Source organism: Cyphomyrmex costatus, unplaced genomic scaffold (assembly GCF_001594065.2).
Source record: "Cyphomyrmex costatus isolate MS0001 unplaced genomic scaffold, Ccosl1.0 scaffold125, whole genome shotgun sequence".
NCBI classification, from domain to species: domain Eukaryota; kingdom Metazoa; phylum Arthropoda; class Insecta; order Hymenoptera; family Formicidae; genus Cyphomyrmex; species Cyphomyrmex costatus.
This window is the reverse complement of record NW_017275229.1, coordinates 196,238-221,454: the sequence shown is the minus strand read 5'-3', so window position 1 is coordinate 221,454 and position 25,217 is coordinate 196,238. Positions and strand designations below refer to the sequence as shown.

The 25,217-nt window shown below is 30.2% G+C and overlaps 2 protein-coding genes across 2 annotated transcripts; both read left to right on the top strand.

The window, feature by feature from the left end:
• The first annotated feature begins 730 nt into the window (after window positions 1–730).
• Window positions 731–11,181, top strand: GLS (glutaminase). The gene is made up of 13 exons (XM_018550670.1): window positions 731–794; window positions 1,082–1,165; window positions 2,914–3,011; window positions 5,473–5,508; window positions 5,948–6,047; window positions 6,145–6,290; window positions 7,553–7,926; window positions 8,311–8,591; window positions 8,941–9,117; window positions 9,456–9,616; window positions 9,926–10,051; window positions 10,275–10,415; window positions 10,840–11,181. Exons 1-13 carry the CDS (start codon window positions 783–785, stop codon window positions 11,009–11,011), a joined length of 1,908 nt encoding a protein of 635 aa, XP_018406172.1. The 5' UTR covers window positions 731–782; the 3' UTR covers window positions 11,012–11,181.
• An 8,235-nt stretch (window positions 11,182–19,416) lies between these two features.
• On the top strand, window positions 19,417–24,602 carry LOC108782381 (loricrin). The gene is made up of 5 exons (XM_018550655.1): window positions 19,417–19,486; window positions 19,816–20,118; window positions 20,894–21,478; window positions 22,224–23,573; window positions 24,353–24,602. The coding sequence occupies exons 1-5, from the start codon at window positions 19,417–19,419 to the stop codon at window positions 24,577–24,579; spliced, it is 2,535 nt and encodes an 844-aa protein (XP_018406157.1). The 3' UTR covers window positions 24,580–24,602.
• Window positions 24,603–25,217: the final 615 nt, after the last annotated feature.

Genomic DNA, 25,217 nt, shown 5'->3' with positions numbered 1-25,217 from the left:
ATTCTAAGAACATCGTAAAACTGAATATTCAAAAGAGGTTTTCAAAAGGGAAATATTCAAAAGGGTAAAATGAAAGGAAAATAAAAGGACAAAAAGGAAAGGAAAGCAATTAGTGAAAGTAATAAAATAAAGGCAGGGAACAAGGTTTATTAAGAAGGTTTAGGGAAAAATATGTTGAAACTTTCCATGCATTAACGTGACAACGAGGGTTATGTGGGACGTAAAACAGCACTAGGAGTATTTTGAGGCACTATTCAGGACTACTCTATTACTACATCAGCGCAGTAGTGCTGTAGTGTAACCACGCATAATAGTACAGTAATGCCTGAGTATTGCTGTAGTACAGTACCGCCTCAAAATACTCCTAGTGCTCAGTAGTACTTTTCTACAAGGGTAATGTATCAAAATTATTTTATGTGCATACAGACAGACCTTTTTCGAGATAATATTGATGTCATTTCATTTTCTGTGAAATAAACCGTGCCAATTAACACCGACCGATAAATCCTTGATATTTTCTGGATCAACTATAACCAAATTTTCTACCAGCCCTAAATCGCGCATGTCCCGCCGGCCGGCCTTCCCTGCCTTCTGTGCGACCCTCGATGCAGTAGACACTGGCTGCCGCAACGCAGAAGGTCATTTTCTGCTGGCGACATCGTTGTCGCAGACAAAATTACAACTGGTGATTAATTCGACAATGTCAATTAAAAATTTATTAAACAATTAGATCGTGGAGTTGAGAAAGTTATATCTTAAAAGTATGGATCAAATAATGTGAAATGAGAGAGAGAGTGAGCATTTTGCGTTTTAAAGTGCAAAACGGTGGACATCTCGTTTGCGATATCGATTAGAAAATTTTTGAAAGGAAATTTTATTTGACCAAATATTTGACGTGCAACATCTAAACTATAAATTGAAATATCTTGCTTTCAAACGGATCAGTTCGATTACTTTCTTAAATTATTTTTTTCGCTTTGTTTAAGATTTCTAAATTATGGTAAATTAATTGCGATTGTTTTTAATTAATGTCATGGAATAAAATTTTAGAAAATTATTAGTGAGTGTTTTAATATTGAAGGTGGTAGTGATGCAAAGTGTCAAGATGCTGAAACTCGTGAGAATCGGAGGAAACGGGCTGAGAAGACTGCATTGTATAAGCAAGGTAAGAATATTTTATATAAAATATAGGAAGGATTTAAAGACGATGTTAAATAACAAAAATTTCCGAAATATATATTCACACAAACACCTAAACCGCTAATACCTAAATATTAAACACGACGTTTACGAAAGAGTATTACGCAATAATGGAAATATATAATTAAAACATATTATTAATACAATTATTAAAATATTGTATATTAGATCTATTTGTTACGTTGTAATTTATGCTCTTAAGATGCATTAAGAGAGAAAAACGACTGATTCTCGTCAACTACAACCACGTGGGTGGTGACAATAACCTATATAGGTGATAAAAATACTTTGACACACAGCTCACATACGTCTGTTATGCCAAGGAGACGCTCGATTTAGAATATTGCAGTTAATACCTCGTGCACGATAAATCGCCGATAATTACTAAAAGTAATATAATTAGTACGTACCATAATTATCCGCGCGCGCAACTGACCAATTTATAATTATATTTTTAACCGTAATCATATTATAACATTACATAATATGTAAATAAATTTAAATTTAAATTATATCTTGAAATAATTCAATAATTATATTTTGAAAATTATATAAAAAGAAATTATTTATTTATTTCCCCCCCGGAGTTCTTAAGAGATATCCGGATTTTATTTTTAACGAAACACATGTATCACTAAGTATATAAGAAGCTTATGATTAGTATCGATTATATAACAAGGTGTGTTGCAAGAGTGACCTTTCAGAGACGAATCTTGGTTTCTAATTTAGTTTAGTCTTTCAATTTTCGTTACGTCTATGTACACAAGCGATTCTATCTGATCCGAATTAAAGTACACGTGACAGGCTTCCGCTTAGAGTACTATGATGTTGATTCATCGGAAGATCAATACAGAGCTGCCTAGCAACCAATACGATCCCTGGCTCTTATATGACCACCTCAAAATGCTTAATTCAGAAACTGTTTTAAGCTGCTGTTTAAGAATCTGTTGTAGTCTCTCGGCGACATAAATACATTTTAATATACAAACAGTTTCATTATAAAATTTTAATATGATTAAGAAATAAGCAACTATTGAATTAAATATGTAATTTCATCTCTCTATTTCTTAAATATAATTATAAAGATAAAAACAGTAGAAGAAGGCTTGACAATAATAAATAAATATTAAATGATTTAATATTTATTTATTATTGTCGAGCCTCTTTCTACTGTTTTTATTTTAATATACGTGGGCGAAGTGATGCGTTATTACCAAAATAATTTTTGTTTTACATTTTCTTTTATTCGAATTCATTTTGGTTTAGAAGCCTGCGAATTTCTTGTAAAATTTTGTCTATATTCGAATTACTTGTTAAATTTCCGTTAATATTTTAATAATTTGTTAACATTGAGAATGACCCGATCAGTGTCGAAACGTTTGTTGTTTATAATTTAAATCTATTTTCTTTACAAATATTAAAATCTTTTACGATCGTACATGTGATAAACACAAATATATTTTCTTTGTTTTCTCCTTTTAATTATAATATTTTTATTTCGGCTCTTTGCCCGTTAAATCATTTAATAATTATCAAGTTTGAAAATCTTTATCCGTTTCTATGTTGAACAATAACTATAATTATTTGTTCAACTGTGGTTTTACAATCAAATATTATTTATAATAGCGATTCGATGTTTAATTTTATGCAATTGGAAATAGTTGCAATTTTCTTTCCTAATAACTAGTATATGAGATATCAACTATTTTACAGAAACGAGCTGCTATACCAGCATCTACGAGACTCGAAAAATCGAAATACTTAGATGCTGCTGTTGGAGCTGCAACGAAATTAAAACTTTCTCAAACACGGTAAGAAATATTTTTGCATTGTTAGTCTAATTCTTAAGAAGAATTAAAAAATATGGAAAAATGTCAATGGAATGATAAATCTTTTTACCAACTAGTTTTTACCAAAAACTTTCTAATAATAATATTTCTTTTATACAAATGTGTAATGCAAGAATTCCTTTCGACATCTTTCTATATCTTTAATCGGTCATCTATAGAAACATAAACGTAACATAACACTGAAATGCGTAATTTGAACTCGAACAAATGCGTACATGTGATAACTTGCAAATGATACCAATATACAATTTACAAATCGTTTTCTTTAGGAGGCATAGTGATCGTCGTGCAACAATTTTATCGATACGATATCATACATTGCAATCTATTGACCTATCGCAATTGATTAGGTCGAGCGTTGTTATTGTCTATCATTTAAGCGCGTTCAGCAATATACGATTTCTCAGATCGTGATTTTATCTGTCTCTGAACTGAAGCATCAGAAGAATCTCTTGAGATCGCGAAATGTTATAAATCATAAAATAATGTAAAAATATGTATGGTAAATTTTCTGTGGTAACATTATTCCAACTAAAATTAAAGCAATGGACGATTTTGAATTCAGTGATCATTACATCGACGATGATTTCAAAAAATTACCATTAAGAGCATTTCGGTAAGATTATTATTTTATTCCTAAAAATCTCTAATATTGTTACTTAATATTTGCTAGAATAAATTAGAATTTTGAAGCTTATTATTATTGCTACAATATACATATTAAACATTAATCTGTTTATAAAAAAATTCTTTTATAAAAGAATTAATTAAATTAAAGAGTCATCTAGAAAGAAATGAAAAGCAACACAAAGAAAAATAAAAACTTTTCTAAGTAAACTCAGATTTCATAGAAACATAGATTCTTGATTTTATAGCATAAATGTGTTTCCAATATATTTTAAACTTATCTCTTTTAATGTGGTTTTTTAATAAAAATTTGTATCATTTATTAGTACATTGTGTAACAAGTGTATATTAGTTGTTTATTGTGCGACGAGGGCGTGGGAGCGCACGAGCGAAGCGAGTGCGCATGCGCGCCCGAGTCGCGCTATAGACAATTATAGCACATGAGTTGCACATAGAATTTTTCTTTACGAGTGCGCTGTGTTAGTATAATATGCAGGGAATGGAAGTAACTCGTTACTTGTAACGAAGTTACAGTTACAAGTTACTTTTTTGGTAACTTTATTGGTAACTGCGTTACTTTTTTTTTTGGTAACTGTAACGGTAACAAGTTACATTTTTTGAATAACGGTAACGAAATTTACAGTTACTTTTGTCGTTACTTTGCACATGATTGAACACGGTTCGATTGGATACACGCCATTTATAGGGCTTATCAATAATTGCACAGAAGAGTGGGATTAGAGAAATAACTCAACGTCTTGAGGTATTGGCTATTTACCAAAAGCGTTACGGTATAGGGCACATTACGTGCACGCGTGATGAAAATAAATATTGTACATTTATTTAATACTTAATTTATTGTATGGTTTTAATCAAAATTTTGTGTGTGCATCTACAATAAATCTCAAACATAAATTCTCTCAATCAGTTGATCTTTCCATCTTTTCCTCACACACAGCTTCCTGTTCTAGCTCTAATCAACTCTAATATACTAAGCAATTATTTGTTACCGGTTTCTGTTTGTTGCAACTGTTCACCATCGAATGCAAATTGTATGTAGCTTCTGACTCCCAACATGTCATCTGCTCCAATCTGACGTAAATGGAGATATTTTAAGATGCATATTTTTTCATTTGTGAGAAGTAAACGAAGGTCGAAAACTTATTTTTTTTTCTCGGTTATAAGAACCCCAGTAATATCTGCGACGGAGTAATTTTGCAACCAGCCAGCAAAACGTTTCTTTAGATTCTGTACAAGAAGTCAATTACATTCAACGTTTTGTAATTTTTTTTAATCGTGTTATGTGAAAGTATAAGTAATCTAATAGTGTATTGTGATGTGCGTAATTTAAAATATTCGCCAACATTTAAGTTGATTTTATAAAAATCAGTTATCTAAATATAATAATCAGGAGTAATAAATAAAAGTTAAATCAAACGGAATTTAACGAGACGTAAAAAATTATAATTAATCGGGGAGACTTATAACAACATTTACTGATTTTTATAACAATAAAACAATTTACGAAGTTAAAATAAAACAGTTTCAAAGAACGATAATCACTATGCCTTACATTGAATCAGTTGATTGCGATTCCAAAGATACTTCTAATCTCCAGTTAGCTAAGCTTTCCGAAGATTATGCGATTAAATCAAAAATTGCGTGTTCGATCTGGGTAGAGAAGAAAAATGATCAGTCCACCCGGATGTTAGCGCGCTTTCTTAGGTAACAATCGCATTAACAATTATTATTGTCATCACTAATGCAGAATCGTTTGTCTTGCTTTTCATTACAGTGACTACAGCTTCATTCATGACAGCCATTATATGTAGTGAGTACTATGCGCTACATTAATGCATGGTGTGATATACATACTTCATTAACAGCACATTTAATATTCTGTCGATTATAATCTTATTGAAAATAATAATATAATATATATCTAACTTTTTGTTTATTTTTTTTACTAAAATAATTAATTTTATCGTATTTTGCTTATAATATTTAATGCACTGTAAGTTTTATTTTTATGTTCATAAACGTGTTATGATTTATACAGTAAATAAAAAAATAGAATGTATTTATTTTAGAAATTTGTAAGCAATAGAAAACTTAAATAAAATAGTAAATGTAATACTTTACGTCTATAATTCTATTATCTCTATGATTAAAAATACAAAAAATAATGATAAAAAAATATCCGTTAATTATATTAGCACATTGTTTTCAAACACGTTATTTACTATTATTTAATAATTGATATTTTATAGCACTCGAGATCAAGATCAAGCAACAAACGCTGAAGATGTTTTATTTGACATGTTTAAAAACGAGGAAACTGGTCTTATATCGGTGGGAGAGTTTTTAGCTGTATGTACGAACATATTTTTATAGAAATATTATGTATTCGTGAATCAATTCACAAATATTAAACAATAAAAATTTATATTTATTTAATCCGTTTAAGGCTTTAAGAATAACCGGCTTACGGAAGAATGATCCTCGACTTCAGGAATTTACGGACAATCTTAAGAAAGAGCACCATAAGAATAGCGATCGCACTAAAGCTATATCACATGAAACACAAAAGTTAGATAGAGAACAATTCAGAAGGTGAATTTATAATTTCAAAAAACAGTTCATGTATATATTTTAAATATTTATATTATACACTCAACAGCAAAATTGAAACATCACTTATTCTACCTCCCCAAAAATAGGCAAATTTCAAAAGAGTATAACTTCGTCAAAAAAATTTGTAAAAAAGCATTCTAAAGCTTGAAATCTTTACTTACGAAAATGGTAATTCATATTTCGATTTGATTAATTCTTTACGAAGTTATGCTGACACAAATAAAAGTGCGTCAAATCTAAAAAATTTTTACTAACTTTTATTTCTCAAATTTCGTCAAAAATTTTGAGGTTTGACACATCTTCACTTATGTTTATGTAACTTCACGAAATATCAGTAATACCGTTTTTTGAAATACCGGCATGAAAAGTAAAGATTTCAAGCTTGAAAATGGTTTTTTAAACATCTCAATACGATAATTCTTGGCGAAGTTATTTTATCTTGAAGTTTGCCTGCAGCTTTTTAACAAAATTAAAGTTATTTAATATCAGGAAAAAGGATTATTTTTACTTCAACGTTGACTAACTCTGTGAAAAAAAAATCGTACAGAGCTCAATAAAGAAGAAAATTAAAGGTAAAGGTTCACACTTTCGAATGCTGTAAACCGAATTTTTATACAATTTTTAATTCACGCCATGGAATTTTTCAAAACTAATAAAAATTTTTTAGTTTTTTGACGCACTTTCATTTGTGTCCGCATAATTTCGTAAAGAATTAATCAAATCAAAATATCAATTACCATTTTCGAAAATAGAGATTTTTAATTTTAGAATGCTTTTTTTCAAATTTTTTACTATCATTTTTGACGAAGTTACAATCTTTTAAAATTTACCTATTTTTTTGGGGGTGAATTAATCAAATCAAAATATCAATTACCATTTTCGAAAATAGAGATTTTTAATTTTAAATTTAGAATGCTTTTTTTCAATTTTTTTACGATCATTTTTGACGAAATTACAATCTTTTGAAATTTACCTATTTTTGGGGGGAGGGGAGGAGCAAGATAAGTAATGCTTTAATTTTGTTGTTGAATGCAGTTAATATATTAAATATCGTATTTATATTTGAGAACGTAAAATTGCTTAATACTTTTACTAGATATTCTTTATTTTAAAAAATATATAATCTTTTACATATAATTTTATATATAATGTTTAAATATTATAAGAGAGGAAAATCTAGTTTATAAGTATCTACGATGAACATAACAATATCTGTATTGCCTCACTTTTTCTTTTTTTAGAATTATAAATCCCAATATCGTTTTGATCTCACGGGCATTCAGGCACCAGTTCATAATTCCCGATTGGTCAGGTTTTACGAAGCACATCGAGGATTTTTATTGGAAATGCAAAACGAACACCGAGGGCAAGGTCGCCTCCTATATACCGCAGTTAGCCAGAATGAACCCGGAATATTGGGGCGTATCCGTATGCACCATCGATGGTCAGCGATTTAGCATTGGCGATACCTCAATACCGTTCACCCTTCAAAGTTGCAGCAAACCTTTGACCTATGCGATAGCCTTGGACAGGTTGGGTCCAGAAGTGGTACATCAATATGTTGGTCAAGAACCATCCGGTAGAAATTTTAATGAACTTGTACTCGATTATAGCAGTAAGTATTGTTCACCTGATGTAATTTGAATAAATTGCTAATAAATTTAGTAATTAAATTAATATAAGGTGAATGTCCCGATTTCTACTCAAGTTCCTATTTCTACTCACTATGAACACGTCTTATTAATATAAATATTCTATTGATAGAATAAATATATATAATATATAATTGCAGGAAGGTTAATTTTAAATTATTTATATTTTAAATTATTTATATTATATTAATAAAACGTGTTCATAGTGAATAGAAATCGGGACATTCACCTTAAGCTGAAAAATTAGAGAAAACCCAACACATATGCAAATAATATTTAACGTTTTGTTTCATTTTTAACATTTTTATTTATACAATCAACTTCTGATATAAATGATATATTTATAGAAAAGCCACACAACCCAATGATTAACGCCGGTGCGATATTGGTCTGCTCACTTTTAAAAACATTAGTCAAACCGGAAATGGGCTTGGCAGAGAAATTCGATTTTGCGATGAATTGTTTTAAGAGATTGGCCGGTGGTGAAAATCTCAGCTTTAACAACGCCATTTTCCTGTCAGAACGAGAGGCGGCTGACCGAAATTATGCTTTGGGATTTTACATGAGGGAGCACAAATGTTATCCAGAAAAAACGAATTTGCAGGAAGTTATGGATTTCTATTTCCAAGTAAATATTTCTTCTTTATGTAATTATTGTATATTAAAAAAACAATATAATTGAAATACGTTTTTTTCCAATTATTAAGACTGAGAATTAAAATTTTCAAAGAATGAAAATAAGAATTGAGAGATTTTAGGACTACATAAAAATATATATTATTTTTATGCCTTTTATAAAAAAAATGCGAATCTTTTTTAAATTTTTTAACGATACATTTTAGCATATTTTTAATATAATTTATGTTATGTCTTTCAATTTCACGTATTTACAATATCAAAACAAATCGTGTCTATTTCTGTTTTTACAACTGTGCGTCAGCAATACTCTAATAATGAATTTTATTCTTATTGACAAGTGCTGCGCCATGGAAGCAAATTGCGAGACTATGGCGGTAATGGCAGCCACCTTAGCAAACGGAGGCATTTGTCCAGTTACCGAGGAGAAGGTCCTAAAACCGGACAGCGTTCGCGATGTTCTGAGTCTTATGCACAGTTGCGGCATGTACGATTATAGCGGTCAATTCGCGTTTAAAGTGAGTTAAAACAGATAAATGAGCTCTGAAATGAAAAAAAAACTGAATGCTTATGTAATATCTCCAAAAATTTAAATAATAAATAATTTGAACGACACATAAAATTAAAAGATTGATGTTCTCTTCGGATCTCCATAATAGACAATTATATTTTAATAATTATTATAGTTTAGTATGAAAATTTACCGTGTGTCATTTGACTTTGTATTAATTAATACAATACTTTACAATTCGGTACAAATAATTTATCTACTGTGACGTATTCCACACATGATAACATCAACGTAAAACTTAGAATTTTTACTGTAGGTATCGATGAACACTATGTTTTATTTTAGGTTGGCATTCCGGCAAAATCCGGTGTGTCGGGAAGTCTTCTCGTGGTAATTCCAAATGTCATGGGAATTTGCACGTGGTCACCACCTTTGGATCCACTCGGCAATTCCTGCCGTGGAGTGCAGTTCTGCGAGGAACTTGTACGCGAATTTAATTTTCATAGGTGATGATACACTTATAATTGAAAATCAAATTTATCTAAAAATAAAATAAACTGATCAGCAAACGTGAAAAATTATTTTGTTTTTAAATTGTTTTTTTTATTAAATGTTTGATATCATTTTATAATTTAAATATATACTACATAAATGTTCTCTTATCATAAAATTTTTTTTAATTTGTCTCCATTTTCTATTTCTTGTAATTTGTCTCATTAATGTAGATATCACGCAATCGAATTAACACTCAGTTCTTTTTCTTTATTTTATCTTTTTTCGTATTATTATTCAGTTATTTTATATTATGACTACAGGTATGACAATTTGAAGCACGCAACGAATAAGAGAGATCCTAGACGGCACAAATACGAAACGAAAGGTCTCTCGATCGTTAATCTTTTGTTCAGTGCTGCCAGTGGTGATGTCACAGCGATGAGAAGGTGCGATACTCTTTTAAGAACCTGTTTAATAAAAATAAACGTATAGATTTCTGTTGCGCGTTTTTTATCATATAATATTTGTGTACTTGAAAGAATTTAAGCTATTGACATAAACTATTAATGTGAGCCATTAATGTAAAATAAATGAAGGCAAAGCAATATAACATTTTAGAAGATAACAATTACATTAGTTTTGATTATAATCAAACACTTGTAATTTCAGACATCGATTAAGTGGGATGGACATGACATTGTCGGATTACGATGGTAGAACGGCGTTGCATTTAGCTGCTAGCGAAGGTCATCTAGATTGCGTCGAGTTTCTAATCGAACATTGCGGAGTCCCACATGATCCCAAGGATAGGTACGACTTAAGTTGTTTCAAGTTACAATGATTATTTTAACAATTGAGTGTACTATGGCAGCGCATTTTTCATTGTTATTACAAATAATTGATCTTTTATTATTAAAATACACTTTATATTTATATTTAAAATAAAACTGAAGATTATACATTTTTCTTTTCTTTTAATCTTTATTTATAAATGATTTAAAGTTAATGTTTTCTAAATTCGAATTTAATTAATTCTTGGTACTTTTATTCTTATAATTTCTTGTGATATTTTTTATTTATACCAGAATTAGTTTTTATATATTTCTTTGGTTCTATATTCTTACATTTTAATGTTTTTTGTTTAACGAATAAATAAAGATGGAAATTATATGTATTTATTTTGATAAGCTATTATTTTTTTATGCTGTTGTATTTGAAAATATTGTGTTTTTAGATGGGGAAAACGACCAGTCGACGAAGCTGAAACTTTCGGACATATGCAGGTGGTAGAATATTTGAACAACTACGCTCTCGTTCGTAAGACCGAGCTAGAAACTAAACAGGACGAGTGTATCGATGATGACGAGTCGTGTCGTAAACCACCGGAAACGGCAGTACAGTCGTGAATAATAATATAAGCGATGACGAATTTACACAAAACTGGAATAAATCGAGGGAGAAGAACATCAAGGACCTATGTGAGAGTTGTTGAGTAGAAAATAACGCGAGACACGTATCGATCGTATTAATAGCAAAATGAGGTCGCAAAAAAGTATTAATTTTTATTCTATTCTGAATGATAAGAATTTAAATATTCCATTATTTAAAAATAGTACTATTATGTACACACACAACATAGAGAAATCTTTTATAATTATTTTTACAATATAATATTTGCAATTAATGAACACATATTTTTCATTTAACAATTTTAATACAAAAAATTTACAGACAATAATAAGGAATAATAATTTTCTCATTTTTGGATTCGTGACCTCGTTCTACTTCGCGCGATAGAGTTATCTTAGCATTGAGCAGCATGCTCAGTGTCAGAGTATGAATAACTGTGATTAATATTATACCTTTTTTCCATGATTTAATTTAGTATTAAAAGCTCGTTTTATTATTTTACTTTATTTCTACCTCATCCTTCATAATCACTTATATTTATGTTTGCTCTGTACACTTCGATATTTCTTCATATTTGAAATATAAATGCAATAGAAATTTCCAATTTACATATCATACAGATCAATCAATAAAAGTACAAACCAATAATGTTGTCCGGTTTATAAGTCTAAAATACTTTTTATTCAGTCTTCTTTTTAAATTTGGCAGAATGTTTTATATATATATAGTTATTTACTTAGGTCACGAAAAAAAACTTTACATCGCCATTTTGAGTATTTGAGCTATTTTTTTATTATAATATATTATATTATATTATTTATTATTATATACATACATTTATGTGTAACAAGGCAGAAATGACTTTTTTTGCCTTTTCACGCAAAATCTGCCTTAAAAACAAGAAAAATGGTACTTCAGAGATGAATTTTGGGTCAATTTGTTCAATAAGAATAATATATTTTAGGTTACGAGAAACAGCAAAATATATTAACATTAAAAAATGATTGTATCTAAAATAAGAATCATGAAAATCGAAAAATCTAAATAAGTATAGGCTGGTCAATAAATGTAAGTTGTTTGCAAGAGACATTATATTCAATTTTTCCGTTTCTTATTTTTTTTTCTCAAATATGAAATATGTATATAGTAAGTACATCTATTTAATTTAAATAATATAAAAATAATTTTTATTATTATATGGAGCTTATTATTTCTCCAATTAATCGAAATAGTAATTTATTTTTCTACACTGGTACATGAATGTATGGATAATAAGTCAGGAAAAAACAGATGTTATCTCATAGATATTCTTCGTAAGAAATCGCGCGTGAATCGTGTGTTAAACATATCTTTCTGAATGTGTTTTCTTAGTAGTTTTAAAGGTTCTTCGACAATATGAAATGTATATCCGACTTATACGAAAGGAATACGTACTATTTCGCAAGTCAATATCGGAGAAACTTTGGAAAAGGGTTTCTTAACTTATATACTTTATACGATATCTTAATGGATATAACATTTGATTATAAACAACGTCTCACTTTTCTTTACTGTATTTTTAATATATAAAAAAGTATGTTAAAAACACTAATTATATTTATCTTTTGTGATTTTTTACCTGTTGTTTGGAAAAGAGCAGATCATTTTTATGTCATTGGCCATAAAGATTTAACATTAATATATGAGAAACGGAAGTTATTATAATCTATCTCTTCCATGTATATCATTTATTATATATATATATAGAATAATATATACGTTGTTTCTGCATAGATGAATAGTTAAATAGATAACGCCAATTCCGTGCAATTATGTAACTCTCTCAGTGTATGAGCGAATACTCTGTGCCGCTATACTGTTATTTCGCTATATGAATGTGCCGACAGATGCAAAAAGGCTGGAAAAGTCAATTTTTCGCAAATGCGTAACTAACGATTACGATAACGTAGCGATCATATGTAAAGTCTATGTATGTTAGATGACTATTTTCGCAATGAATAGTTAGGATCGCTTTGCATAGAGAAAAACCTGATCATATATTTTGATGAAATGAACAAGAAATGACAATAACATTATTATACACGTATGTGAGAATATAATCTTCATATAAGAGGTGGAAATATAATTCCGTAATTTTTTGTAAAAGTAGAATTTATGCAACACAAAGCTATTTCTATAATACATTTTAAAAGATAATAATTTTTTACATGATCCATTCGCAAAAATTAGTTACAGTATTAATAGATGTGTAATAAGTTTTATGAAAAACCTTTACATATTTTTCTATGATTGTATTTGTCTTCTATATATGATTGTAATTGTAATTAGCGTTAGTGTATATTGTGGTTACGCCGTGGTTTTTAATGAAATAGTTAAAAAAAATTTTATTATCTCGATTTTCTCTCTTATTTTTGGAAAATAATTTGTGTAATTTTTCAATCCAAACCAAATATTGCGTCCATCTATGTACTTGTTTCGTTATGAAATAAAGCATTAAATAAAAATAATCTGAGTTTCTATTCCATTTATCATAAACATTACATTTATTTTTTAATGTTAATATTGTTAAATTAATAATAATAAATATTAACAATAATTATATGATTTAATCTGTAGATATTAATATTTTCACATGTGATGTTCTATGAAATTTAATACTTAATATTATTAACATTTCTTTGGTATTTATTATAAATGTTTATAATATTAATAATTTATTATATGTAATTTATTATAAATATAAATAATTAAATTTGTATTTTTATTTTACATTATAAAAACAATAAAAGTATAAAATTTCATGAACAAATAAAAAAAAGTGCTAATTTTTCATTATTTATATTAAAAATGTTAAATTTTTATTTTCAATATTTCTATTAATTTGTGACGAATGTATCGATCAAATTATCATAAAATACGTGATAATAATGGAGTATAACGAATAGATCGACAAATAAATATTAAAGATTTCATACTTTCGTAATATCAACGCAAAGAATATACAACTGTAAGACTAATAAGGCGTAATAAATAATAATATCTAAAAAATGAAGATTGGCTTTGTGACCTCGACATTGCATATAATATCAGTGATTTTATATACATTACGTTATACGGGGCACTAATCGGCGCGAAACAAGCGCGCGAATAATAATCGTCTCAATTTAGACAAGTCGTAACAAAACGTTATTATACAAATGGTTAGAATAGTAAGTTGCGTTAAAAAAGATGCGCATTCACGTATACAAAAAGGGAACAGGGTCATGCGACAGTGTCGCATTAATTAAAAAAGGTACATATTGTAAATATAAAATTTGTTTTATTAGTATTTATTTTTAATATACGCTGGCTATAAAAATGCGTTCCTCATATATTTCTTATTTTAGTTATGTACAAACAAAGTTTGGTTATACGTCTGAAGAAGGCTCAATCCAGGAGCCGAAACATGTTATGTAGTTTGATTTGTTTTAATTATGTTTCTAATTTTGTAATTGTAATTAATTTCTTAATTCTATTTAATAACAACTCTCGGATCTGCCATTTACGTTCTTCTTATTATTATTTTGACATCGAGAGCTTTGTTTTAATTAGTATTTAATTATAAATATAAACTGTTAAGATCAAAGTCACTCTTCATTTTTCAAAATTAATAGAAACTATAAAATATAAATAAAAATCTTTGAAAAAAGTATTATATAGGTAAATACATATTTAAAGTATACTAAAATTGATAATTGTTGGAATATTATTTTCAAATTATATAGATATGTTAATACATCGAGTGTATATACAATATATATAGTACTAACGGGATTTGTAGCTAAAGTTGGAAACATTTACCTTTTTTTTGTATTTTAGAATGGAAATATCATGCTAAATCCGTTAAGTTAACACGTCATATTTTCAAATTTGGTTTTTTAGTATAAGGAATTGCAGAACTTTTTTTATTTTTATGAGAAACGATGGAATTAATACCAACTAGAAATATTGTTATTATTTTTTTTATTTTAATAAAATGTACTAATTTTACAGAGATCCCACTTTTGGGTATTTATGAAAGCACGACATTTAATTGTAATATTAACATTTAAAATTGTTTATATCTATCTTAGAAACGGTTGAATTTTTAAAGCATTTTTACTTGTCAGTATGGTATGTACCATTTACCATATAAATATTAAATAGTTTATTTTTAGCACCATATGTATAAAAAATATATATATATTTACTATATATATATATATATATGTATATATGTAACTTTAAATTAATTTTAGAAATGAATTAACATCTTGACTAAAGTATGCGATATACATGATGTGCTGGATATTATCTCTGTATATACTGATGACATTAGTAACAACTTAATTCTAAACAATAGATGATTAATACATAGTTTGCTGCCCACGAGGGGAATACGTTAGTTACATCATTGTTCGTTGTGTATTGTCAAGTATAGTGAATACCGATGATACCGCAGTTAAAGCACGTAAGTGGTTGGATTTTCCTAACCAACGCCAAATTTTGTTTCGCTGAGCTACACCATAATAATAGGTGAATCATTAGAAATACTCAAGATTTACATTTTGTATTCATTATGTGACTTTATGCCGTAATGTTGACTTCTGTCTTCACACATTTAATTTTTCTTTATTCATTTCACAGCATCTATCGAATCATTGTTTTCTTACGTCATGTATCTTTCTTAGCATCAAGTTACTAATTAAATTACTAATTAAGATGTCTCTTGTAATAATTTCTTTTATTTTTTTTTGTTTAATTTCTATTGAAAATAATTATTATTATGTACGATTCATAGTAGAAACGTATGCTGTTAACATTTTGTAAATAGCATGCCTAATTTACGGTAAAACGTAAAAAAGATTTAATAACAAGTTTACCTCGGCTACATCATAGGCATTACCCAATTGTTGAAATGTATGATAAATCTTTCATGGGCCAGTTAATATGAAATTGGAACTTAAAGATTTACAAAGTTATAAGCTGAAAAAAAACTCACACTCAGGAATCAAGTAGCTTGTCCACGTTCGTCGTCATTATGATGACGCAGATGGAAATAACGAAATACTACCACAAACTCGAGATCGGAGACTCATCACTTATATCTGCGTGTGCTTATGATTAACGATGAGACCGATGTATTATCGTCACAGATAATTGTTTATTTTCCAGTCACTTGCTTGAATATACTTAGAACAAAATCGAGCGAAAATTTGATTATTCAACTAATTCTGAGTAACACTGTTTTCAATTTACAATCAATGGATTCCCCTTTTCTAAAACGGAAACTAAAAGGAAAATTTGGAATTAATTATATAAGAGGTTTACGTATATTATTTAATAACAAATTTAATTAATAACATTCCCACGTTATCTTATTTTTTCTTTTACTCTTTATTTTTTCGTTTACTCTTCTTTCTCAGAAATTACTAGAGTTTCCATTTATAAGTAATAACATTTTTTGATATAAAAAAAAAAGAAATAAGGACTCGCTATATAAAAATAAACAAAATGAAGTCAAGGGCTATTAAAAAGTCAGTAATAATTTTTTTCGTTTCGCAATAAAATATATAATCAGTCATTTTCAATAAAATTAATTCTAACACTACTCAACATTAAATCGTCTAACAATCATATAATACAATTAAAATAGAAATAAGCATTAATATAAAAAAATATATATATAAAGCACGTTACAAGTTTTTTTATATTATGTATTTTATATTTCTATTATACTAACTTCTAATAACTCTATTAACATATGTATTATTACAAAAATTTGATTCATAAATTTTGTTCAGACAAGTATAACTGAATATCGTAAAAAAGAAGATATACTTCTTTCTCCTAATATTTTATATAATTGACATACATAATTTTCGTTTTCAATTATAAAGTTAGTTAAAACAAAAATAACTTCTTTTGTTATTTGCATATTTTGTTATTGATTGAAAGTCATGACTTTTTACAAATTTTATGATTTTTGGGACGCAAAAATTTCTATAAGTAATTATTAATTCGTCAATGTCATTGAACCTGACCTTGAGGAACCGGAACGATACAGGTTTTTTAAGAAACTTAAAGATAGAATCTAAAAAATACCTTTTTATATATGAGAGACTATAGTTAAATCGAATACTGCTTGGTGTCGATTGATTGATCAAACTTCATTAGTTTGCAATAAAATAAGTGTCTAATAAATGTTAACAATATCACGTAATATAATTTTACGAAAATTTCGATAAAATATTTGCGAAATCCTTTTGAAAAACTTTTTTTTCAAGAACATAATGTAATAAAAAAATAATACTGTTAAAGATAATAGCATACAAGATTAAATATAACATAAAATCTCTTTCTCTCTCAGACATTTTTGAACTTTTACAGATTAAATATGTTACAGAAAGGTTTCATTAAATATTATATTTTAATTATATGTATAAAGAGTATGCAGTATGTAATTAGATAAAATATATATTGAATCCGCGAAGAAACTTGACTAGAATTTATCTTACTTTTTGGTCTTATTTTTTCTTCTTTCCTTGACCTAATATAAATTCTCATCGCCGAAGCCATTAAAATGTATACGTCAGAGCAAAGGAGAGTGTGTTTCGAGGACTGCAATTTTTATTTCCCTTATTTCAAAATATCAGTCCGTTGCTGCTGTACATTCATTGGTTTTCCCCCAATTAATTGATTTTTCATATTTTTATATCGTTGTTTCTCGTATAGTTATTCTAACAATAATTATTATTATATTTTATGAATGTTACGAATAATATAAGATATAAAAAAAGATATTAATTTTTGATATTATCAATTCTGTTAATTTTCCTCGATTACGGCTATATTGCATGAATATAATTTACAATCTTTTTTTAGATACATGGATGGCAACGTAGACGTGTTTCTACGTATAGATATTGATTGCAATTATTTATGCTAATTTTTTAGAAAGATAGAGAAAAAAACAATAATTCTTTATTTATTGCGTTTGATTGTTGCTTATCCCGTATTTATGAGCCAAATTTTTTTTCAAATTTTTTTACTGCATTCTCGAAATATTTTTTAGAAGAATCAACGTAATAAGTAATAATTTGCAAAAGACATTATATCAAATTTAAAACAACGTACATTATATTTAAGATGTATTTAAAAATTAAAATCATATTTTATAAATTTTGGTGTAATTATACATATAAAAAAAGCGCAACTTTTCTTTTGTATATTTAACAAAATAATTGTCTCCATAAATCATTGCGGTAGAAACGTGAATGTATTTTACTTGATTTCACATATAATTTAAAATAAAAACAATAAAATAAAAATATTTTCAATTATCTTTGAGTATTGATTACCGTAGTCATCGATATAAAAAGAAGACAAAATTCAATGTAATCCATACACATGCATGCAAGATGTCATTTTAACTGGTTAAATTGCAAATGACTTTGCCACGTCGCTAAGGCTATTTGGGAATCAATATTTTTCTTGTATTAAATTTATCATGCTTATGCAAGAACCAAGAATCAAGAATAATATTTCTTTGTTCTATCAGAAATAAAACATTTTTGCTTATTATATTTGCAATTATTTTTTTAGATAAGTTACTTTTAAATGGATTATAAAAATAATTGACTTAGATAAATTTAATACAAGAAGCTTGTTCTATTATATTGCTTCTCTCGACCCTCTCTTTTCTCTTTCGTATTCTTTTTCTTCTTTTCTATACTTTTATTTTATTTACACACATATTTATAGTTTTTTTTATTAGAGCGTGTGTGTGTATATGAACATAAAATCATAAAAACATGTTACCTCTTATATTAGATCGTTTCCATTTAACCATTTTTGAACAGAGACAGAGGAATCCAGAATTATATACATATATAGGTATAAATGTGTTAAATACTTCGCCGAAATAAACAATCCTTGATAACCGATTCTGTTACAATCGAGCAGCAAAATTTTTGTCGTTTAATTGGTTTTTACCAGTTTTAATCTCCAAATCGTCTAGGTATATTTAATATAAAAGTTATACCTGACTCTATATAACATTGCATTAATTTTAAGCGTAAAAGTATATGCTCCCAAAACGTAATGCTTCTTGGGATCGGCGTCAATTTCATGGAAATAAAAAATTACAAAAAATCCTAAACGATGACACTCGATGATATTGAAGAATGTAACAAGAGAGAAAGAGAGGGTCAATTATCCGACGTAAAATCCACGCGTGTGTCGTATATAAGATGTTGTCCTCGTGCGAGAGCTTCAGTCGCTCTTGACTCTCTGACCATCGAGATATCGGCGAGACAGATAAAACAAGGAGGATTACTGTGTGTGATAGACAAATCATTTATTTGCGAAAATAAAAACAGTCATGAAGTTACTTAGGTGTTTAGTGCCAGTAGTGGTGCTGCTATTGATTAAGAACTCCTCTGCGAGACCTGGTGAGTTTCAAATCAAAGGGAAGTTTCTTCCCTTTTATTTACGACTAATTTAAAGGAATTATTGTCAAATTGATTTCTAGATATTTATGTAATGATGACGTAATGTCTAATTTGAGAGAATTATGTTACATCAAAATGATTTCTATTTTCTTTTGCAAAAAATTAAAGAAATTAATTAACTATCAATTTTTTCTGTAAATTTAAATACTGTTAATGTGTTATGAGATATTTAATAAATTTTTTAGATAATAAATTAGCGTACAAAAAAGTCATAAATAACATTATCATTCAGTACTTTCGATAATCTTTATAATATTTCACTTCCGAAGGTGTGTTAGGCTTAGATTTGATCCGTGGGAACGTTGGTAGTTTGCTGGATCCATTGGGAATATTCAGGCCTAAAGGTAATGGTGCCCACGCTAGCAGCAATGCTCAGGCATTGGGAGGAAGTCTAAATATCGGACCTATTGGTATCGGCGGTGGATACTCCTCAGCTGTGTCATCGGCGTCGGCGAACAGCGACGGTGGCTCAGCTTCAGCTTCAGCCAAAGCGGATGCTCATGCTGACGGATATGGAGGATACGGTGGTTCGAACGCGAACGCGCAAGCATCCGCTAATGCTAATGTACAAGGTGGGCTCGCGTACCTAGTGTACATAACACATATTGCTATAATTTTAAACTTTTGTAAAACGCGTAATAAATGAATGTTATGACAATTAAAGTAACTCAAACAATAACCAAAGTTTACGGGAAATTTTAAAATTTTGAATGTTGTGAACTTTTTCGCGAATGCTTTGGAAACATATCTCCAACATGTTTCTTTGTAGTTATAATATATTAAAATATTTTTTATTTATATACGTATACTGTCATGTGAATCTTTAAAATACTATTCAAATATTCCGTGCTTTTATATCTTGGAGATCTTATGACTTTTTAAGTTTTTTAGCAAGACGTCTTGACAAAATTCAAAATTCCATTTTTAACTGTCTGTCTGTAGACTCTATAGCACTAATTTAGAGAATTCCGTTTATCTGAACATGTGAAGAATAGTTTTGATAACCGAATTCGAATAATAGGAATAATAATATAATTCGAATATCTCCTTTTATCACTATATTCAACTTTAATAACAGGAATTAACATTCTGAAAATTGAAATTGAGCATGTCGAGTTATTTTTATTATTCGAGTGTTTCAAATAACTAAGCTATTAGTTCGTATATGTGAAATTGATCACAAACTTGTTCATTAAATGGTTAAACGGAATTTTGTAGTGTATATTTTATTATTTTTTAAGAATACATTTTTTTAATTTAGATTTATGTTTAAATTTTTATATATACATATATTATAATCATTATTATTATTATCATTAACACGTTAATGACGTGCTTTTAATATAGGTTCTTCGGGAAACCCTGGGGGGTATTTTGGCAATAATGGTGGAAACAGCGGTTATTATCCTGACGTTTCTCATCAAGTCAATCAACCGAATTACGGAAGTTATGGTGGCTCTCAGTCCAGTGCTAACGCTAACGCGAATGCGAATGCAAATGTCAACGCCAATGGTGGAGGGTATTCTGTCGGTCCCTCTTATTATCCTTCTAAACCCCAAGTCATTGGCAACGCTAATGCTAATGCTAATGCTAACGCAAACGCGAACGCGAACGCTAACGTCTTAGGTACTGGCGGCGTGAATGTGATTCCCAACAAGTATCCTGGCGGAGGAATAGATAAAATAGAAGTTATTCCCATAAATACGCTGCCACTTTCTCAACCAACATTGCCTGCTTATTCAATACCTCACCAGTCGCCTGGAGCTGGTAAAGCAGATGTAATTGTCGTTGTCGAGGAATCTCCGCAGTATCCGCCGTATCATCATCCGAGTCCTCCCCATCGCCACCAACACCATCGTCAACAGCATTATGGTAAACCAAAGCAGCAGCCCATTGAAGTTATCATCATTGAGGAGCCAAAGCCTAATCCAGGTGACACTTCATGTTCGAGCACACTCGAAAATCATCGCACAATTATCGTCTTGTTGAGATTCTAAATGCACTAACTGGTGTGGCAGCTCCATGAATTTTCTTCACTGTGTTTTTATATAATTTTTCATGAAAGTAATGTCATAATTAATCGCCTTTCTGTTACTCTTCATATATTACTATTTACCATATATATCTTATCATGTGCTAATTAACTGATAACACAGAATTGGAATTGGATAACAATTGACCACAAAATACTGTGATTCATCTGTTTCCTCGCATATTGCTAATTCATGTGATTAATATGCACCTCTCTCATTTTATGTACTTTTCGCTTCGCCAATTGAAGCATCCTGCATAGACTTTACATCGAACGGAAGTCGTATTCAAGGATATGTAAACTGAAAGACATTTTTTTTTGCATTTGTGTCACAATCGAGTTGAAAATTGAAAATCAGTACGTTCTTTAATAGAACATTCCGGTAACGATGACAAAAAACAATGACGTTGCTGATAATGCATTTTCCTTGTTTTCCTGTTAATGACAAGCACTCTAAATGGAAGAGACATGAAATTAAGAATCTGACGTAAATCATGCGTGACTGAGACTGAGAGCATGAATTTCGTGATTTTTGTGATAATTTAGTTTTAGTATCTGTAGCAACATGTTTTCATATATGTGTAATGTTATTAGTTATATAAATACGAGAAAAAAACTAATATTTAAAAAAACATTTCTTTACAGCTAATAGCTACGGAAATAGCGGCGTTCAAGGAACCCATCCTGGATATACACAAAATCCGTTTTTATCTAATGGCGCCGGATCAAATGTTAATGCTAACGCCCATGCTAATGCTAACGCTCAAGCAATTGCAAGTACAAATGGCGGAGGTGGACACAGTTATCAACAAAGTGGACATCAGCAAAATGGTTATCAACAAAATGAATATCAACCAGGTGGATATCAACAAGGCGGACATCAACAAGGCGGATATCAACAAGGCGGACATCAACAAGGCGGATATCAACAAGGCGGATATCAACATGGTGGCACTTACCCAATAGAATCATCAGGACACCAAAATCCAATTGGCAGTAATAATCCCTTTCTAAATCCCAGCGGACATTCCAATGGCAACGCCGGTGACAATGTTAACTCAAATGCTGGAGCTAGTGCCATCGGACAACATTCAATAGGCACCAATAATCCATTCCTTAACGGTGGCGCATCCCAAAATGTCGGAGGAGGAGCAAACTATGCAGGAAGTTCGAGCGTTTCAGGCAACAAACCTGAAGGCATTCTTACCACCTATCCGGGACAACTGTCCGGAGGATTCCCTGGCTCACTCGGGACGGCGGGAGCCAATGCTGGCGCCAACGCCAATGCCAATGCCAATGCGGGCGCTGGATCCGGTGGTTTTGGAGGAGGTCCGATCAAAGAAAATCCGATAATTAGCTCTGGCGGACACGGTGGCGGATCTTCGGGAGTTCTTGGTGGTTATAAAGATCACGAATCTAGTCCAAATTACAATGGATTTGGAGGACAAGTCGGTGGTTCATCTAGTGCTAACGCTAACGCTAATGCTAATGCCGGAGTCACTAATATCGGAGAATCTGGTGGACATGGACCCATTTTTGGTGGATCTGGAGGTCACGGGGGATATGGTGGAAGCTCTTTCGGTGGGCAAGACAGTGGATTTGGAAATAATGGTGCAAATATTCACGGTGGACATGCTGGAGGTTCTTCCGGAACCAACGCTAACGCCAACGCTAATGCCAATGCCAATGCCGGAGCCACCGGCGGCCATGGAACTATTCTCGGAGGATCTGGAGGTCACGGAGGATTCGGTGAAGGCTCACTCAGTGGACACAGTAGCGGTGGATGTGCACAATGTGGCTCTTCGAATCTCGGTGGATATGGCGGTGGTTCTTCTAGTGCTAATGCTAATAGTAATGCCAATGCTAATGCTGGAAGTTTTGGTGGTGTCCCTAGTGGATACGGAAGCGGTGTTAAGGGAACAGGACATGCCGGAGGACATGGTGGTCAAAGCGGATTCGGTGATCAAGGCGGATTTGGCGGATCAATCGGAGGAGGTATATATACGTGTTTTACATACAAATCTGTGTTGTGTACAGTGTCCTATAAAAGAAACTAAATGAACAATTTTTTTTAAGTTAACAGTAAATCCCAAAATTCGGAATATAAATAACATAAATATTAGAATTTATTATTTTTTTTGTAATTTTTTGAATTGTTACTAACGTATTTATTGTTTTATTAGAAACAAGCACAACTTCCTTTAGTCGTTATATCGTCATTATGTAATACCTCGTTGACGTTTATCTTTGACACGTAACATCTTATTACATGTATGTAAATTCATCGTATCAAATGATCATCGAACAAACGACACCTCTATCCTAACAATTTCTAACGCATAATTTATCTCGCGTATTATATAAGAGATGAAAAATTATTTAATCTTATACATATATCATTATCGATTAACGACCGAGAGCTCAAGAGAGAGAGAAAATCGATCGTTCAGTATCAATGAAAATCAAAGTCCCTATATTACAGAACACCAAGTATTACATTATCACGCACATTTCTAATATTTTCGTTCATGGATTACGAAAGCACCATTGGATGCAAAAATGATAAAAGACTCATCCTACACTCCGATGGGCAACTCAATCAGAAGCTCTACATCCATAAATATTTGCATTTGTTTGTCCATCGGAGATTCATCAATCATTTTCGTATTCATTTTTCCACAGACCTAAGCCCCGAGGCCAAGGCGTCAGCGTTGTCCATGGCGGAGGCTGTGGCGTCAGGACTGATCATAATTAAATGATTCGCTATCCCGTAGGCTCAAACGCTAACGCACAGGCGTCGTCTAATGCAATTGCATCCGGCGGTGGATCGGCATCAGCAAACAGCAAATCGTCGGCCTTCACTAACGGATCAGGATCCGCAAAAGCCGATGCGTCCAGCAATGCGTCTTCAGGATCTTACGGTGAAATAGGATTGAAAAGTTCAGCGTCAAGCCAAGCATCAGCTTCAGTCGATACTAGGGATATGCTGGTCTTTAATTAAACATTGTGATATAACGAAACGAACCGACGAGAAGACTCGGAAAGTCTTCTTGGCCATAATAGCAATATAATACTCCGATTTATAATATATTTTAATGTTCCAAGAACAAACTTAATTATGCTGTACGAATATTACATAATTTTTCAATCTTGTGCAACGAGAATTATCGATTAATTATTAAGAAATTAGAAGTACGCATATCATAAAACATCTGTTAATAAGTACGTTTAAATTATAATCATAAGTTATAAATTTGAACGTAATCTTAGAAATTGTGATTGTAAATTGAAGCTTTCCTCGAAATCAAAAATAAGTTCAATATTGAAGATAGATAAACATTGAGCATTTATTAGAAAATATGTAAGGGCAACTATTTATTTATATTTGTATTGCGAATCGTGTTAGAGGCAGATTGATTATTTCGCAACGAAATGTGTAAAACAAAAATTACATCAGAATTTAAGACCAAAAATCTTTTGGTTAAACGTAGAAATATAATTTATAGGCACAAACCTGTTTTTTAGTTGGTTAATTACATATCTGCCTTAAACTAAATAATTTTTGTACTCATCCAAGACATTCTGTGATCAGAATGGTTTTAAAATATACATATATATATATATATATATACACAATAT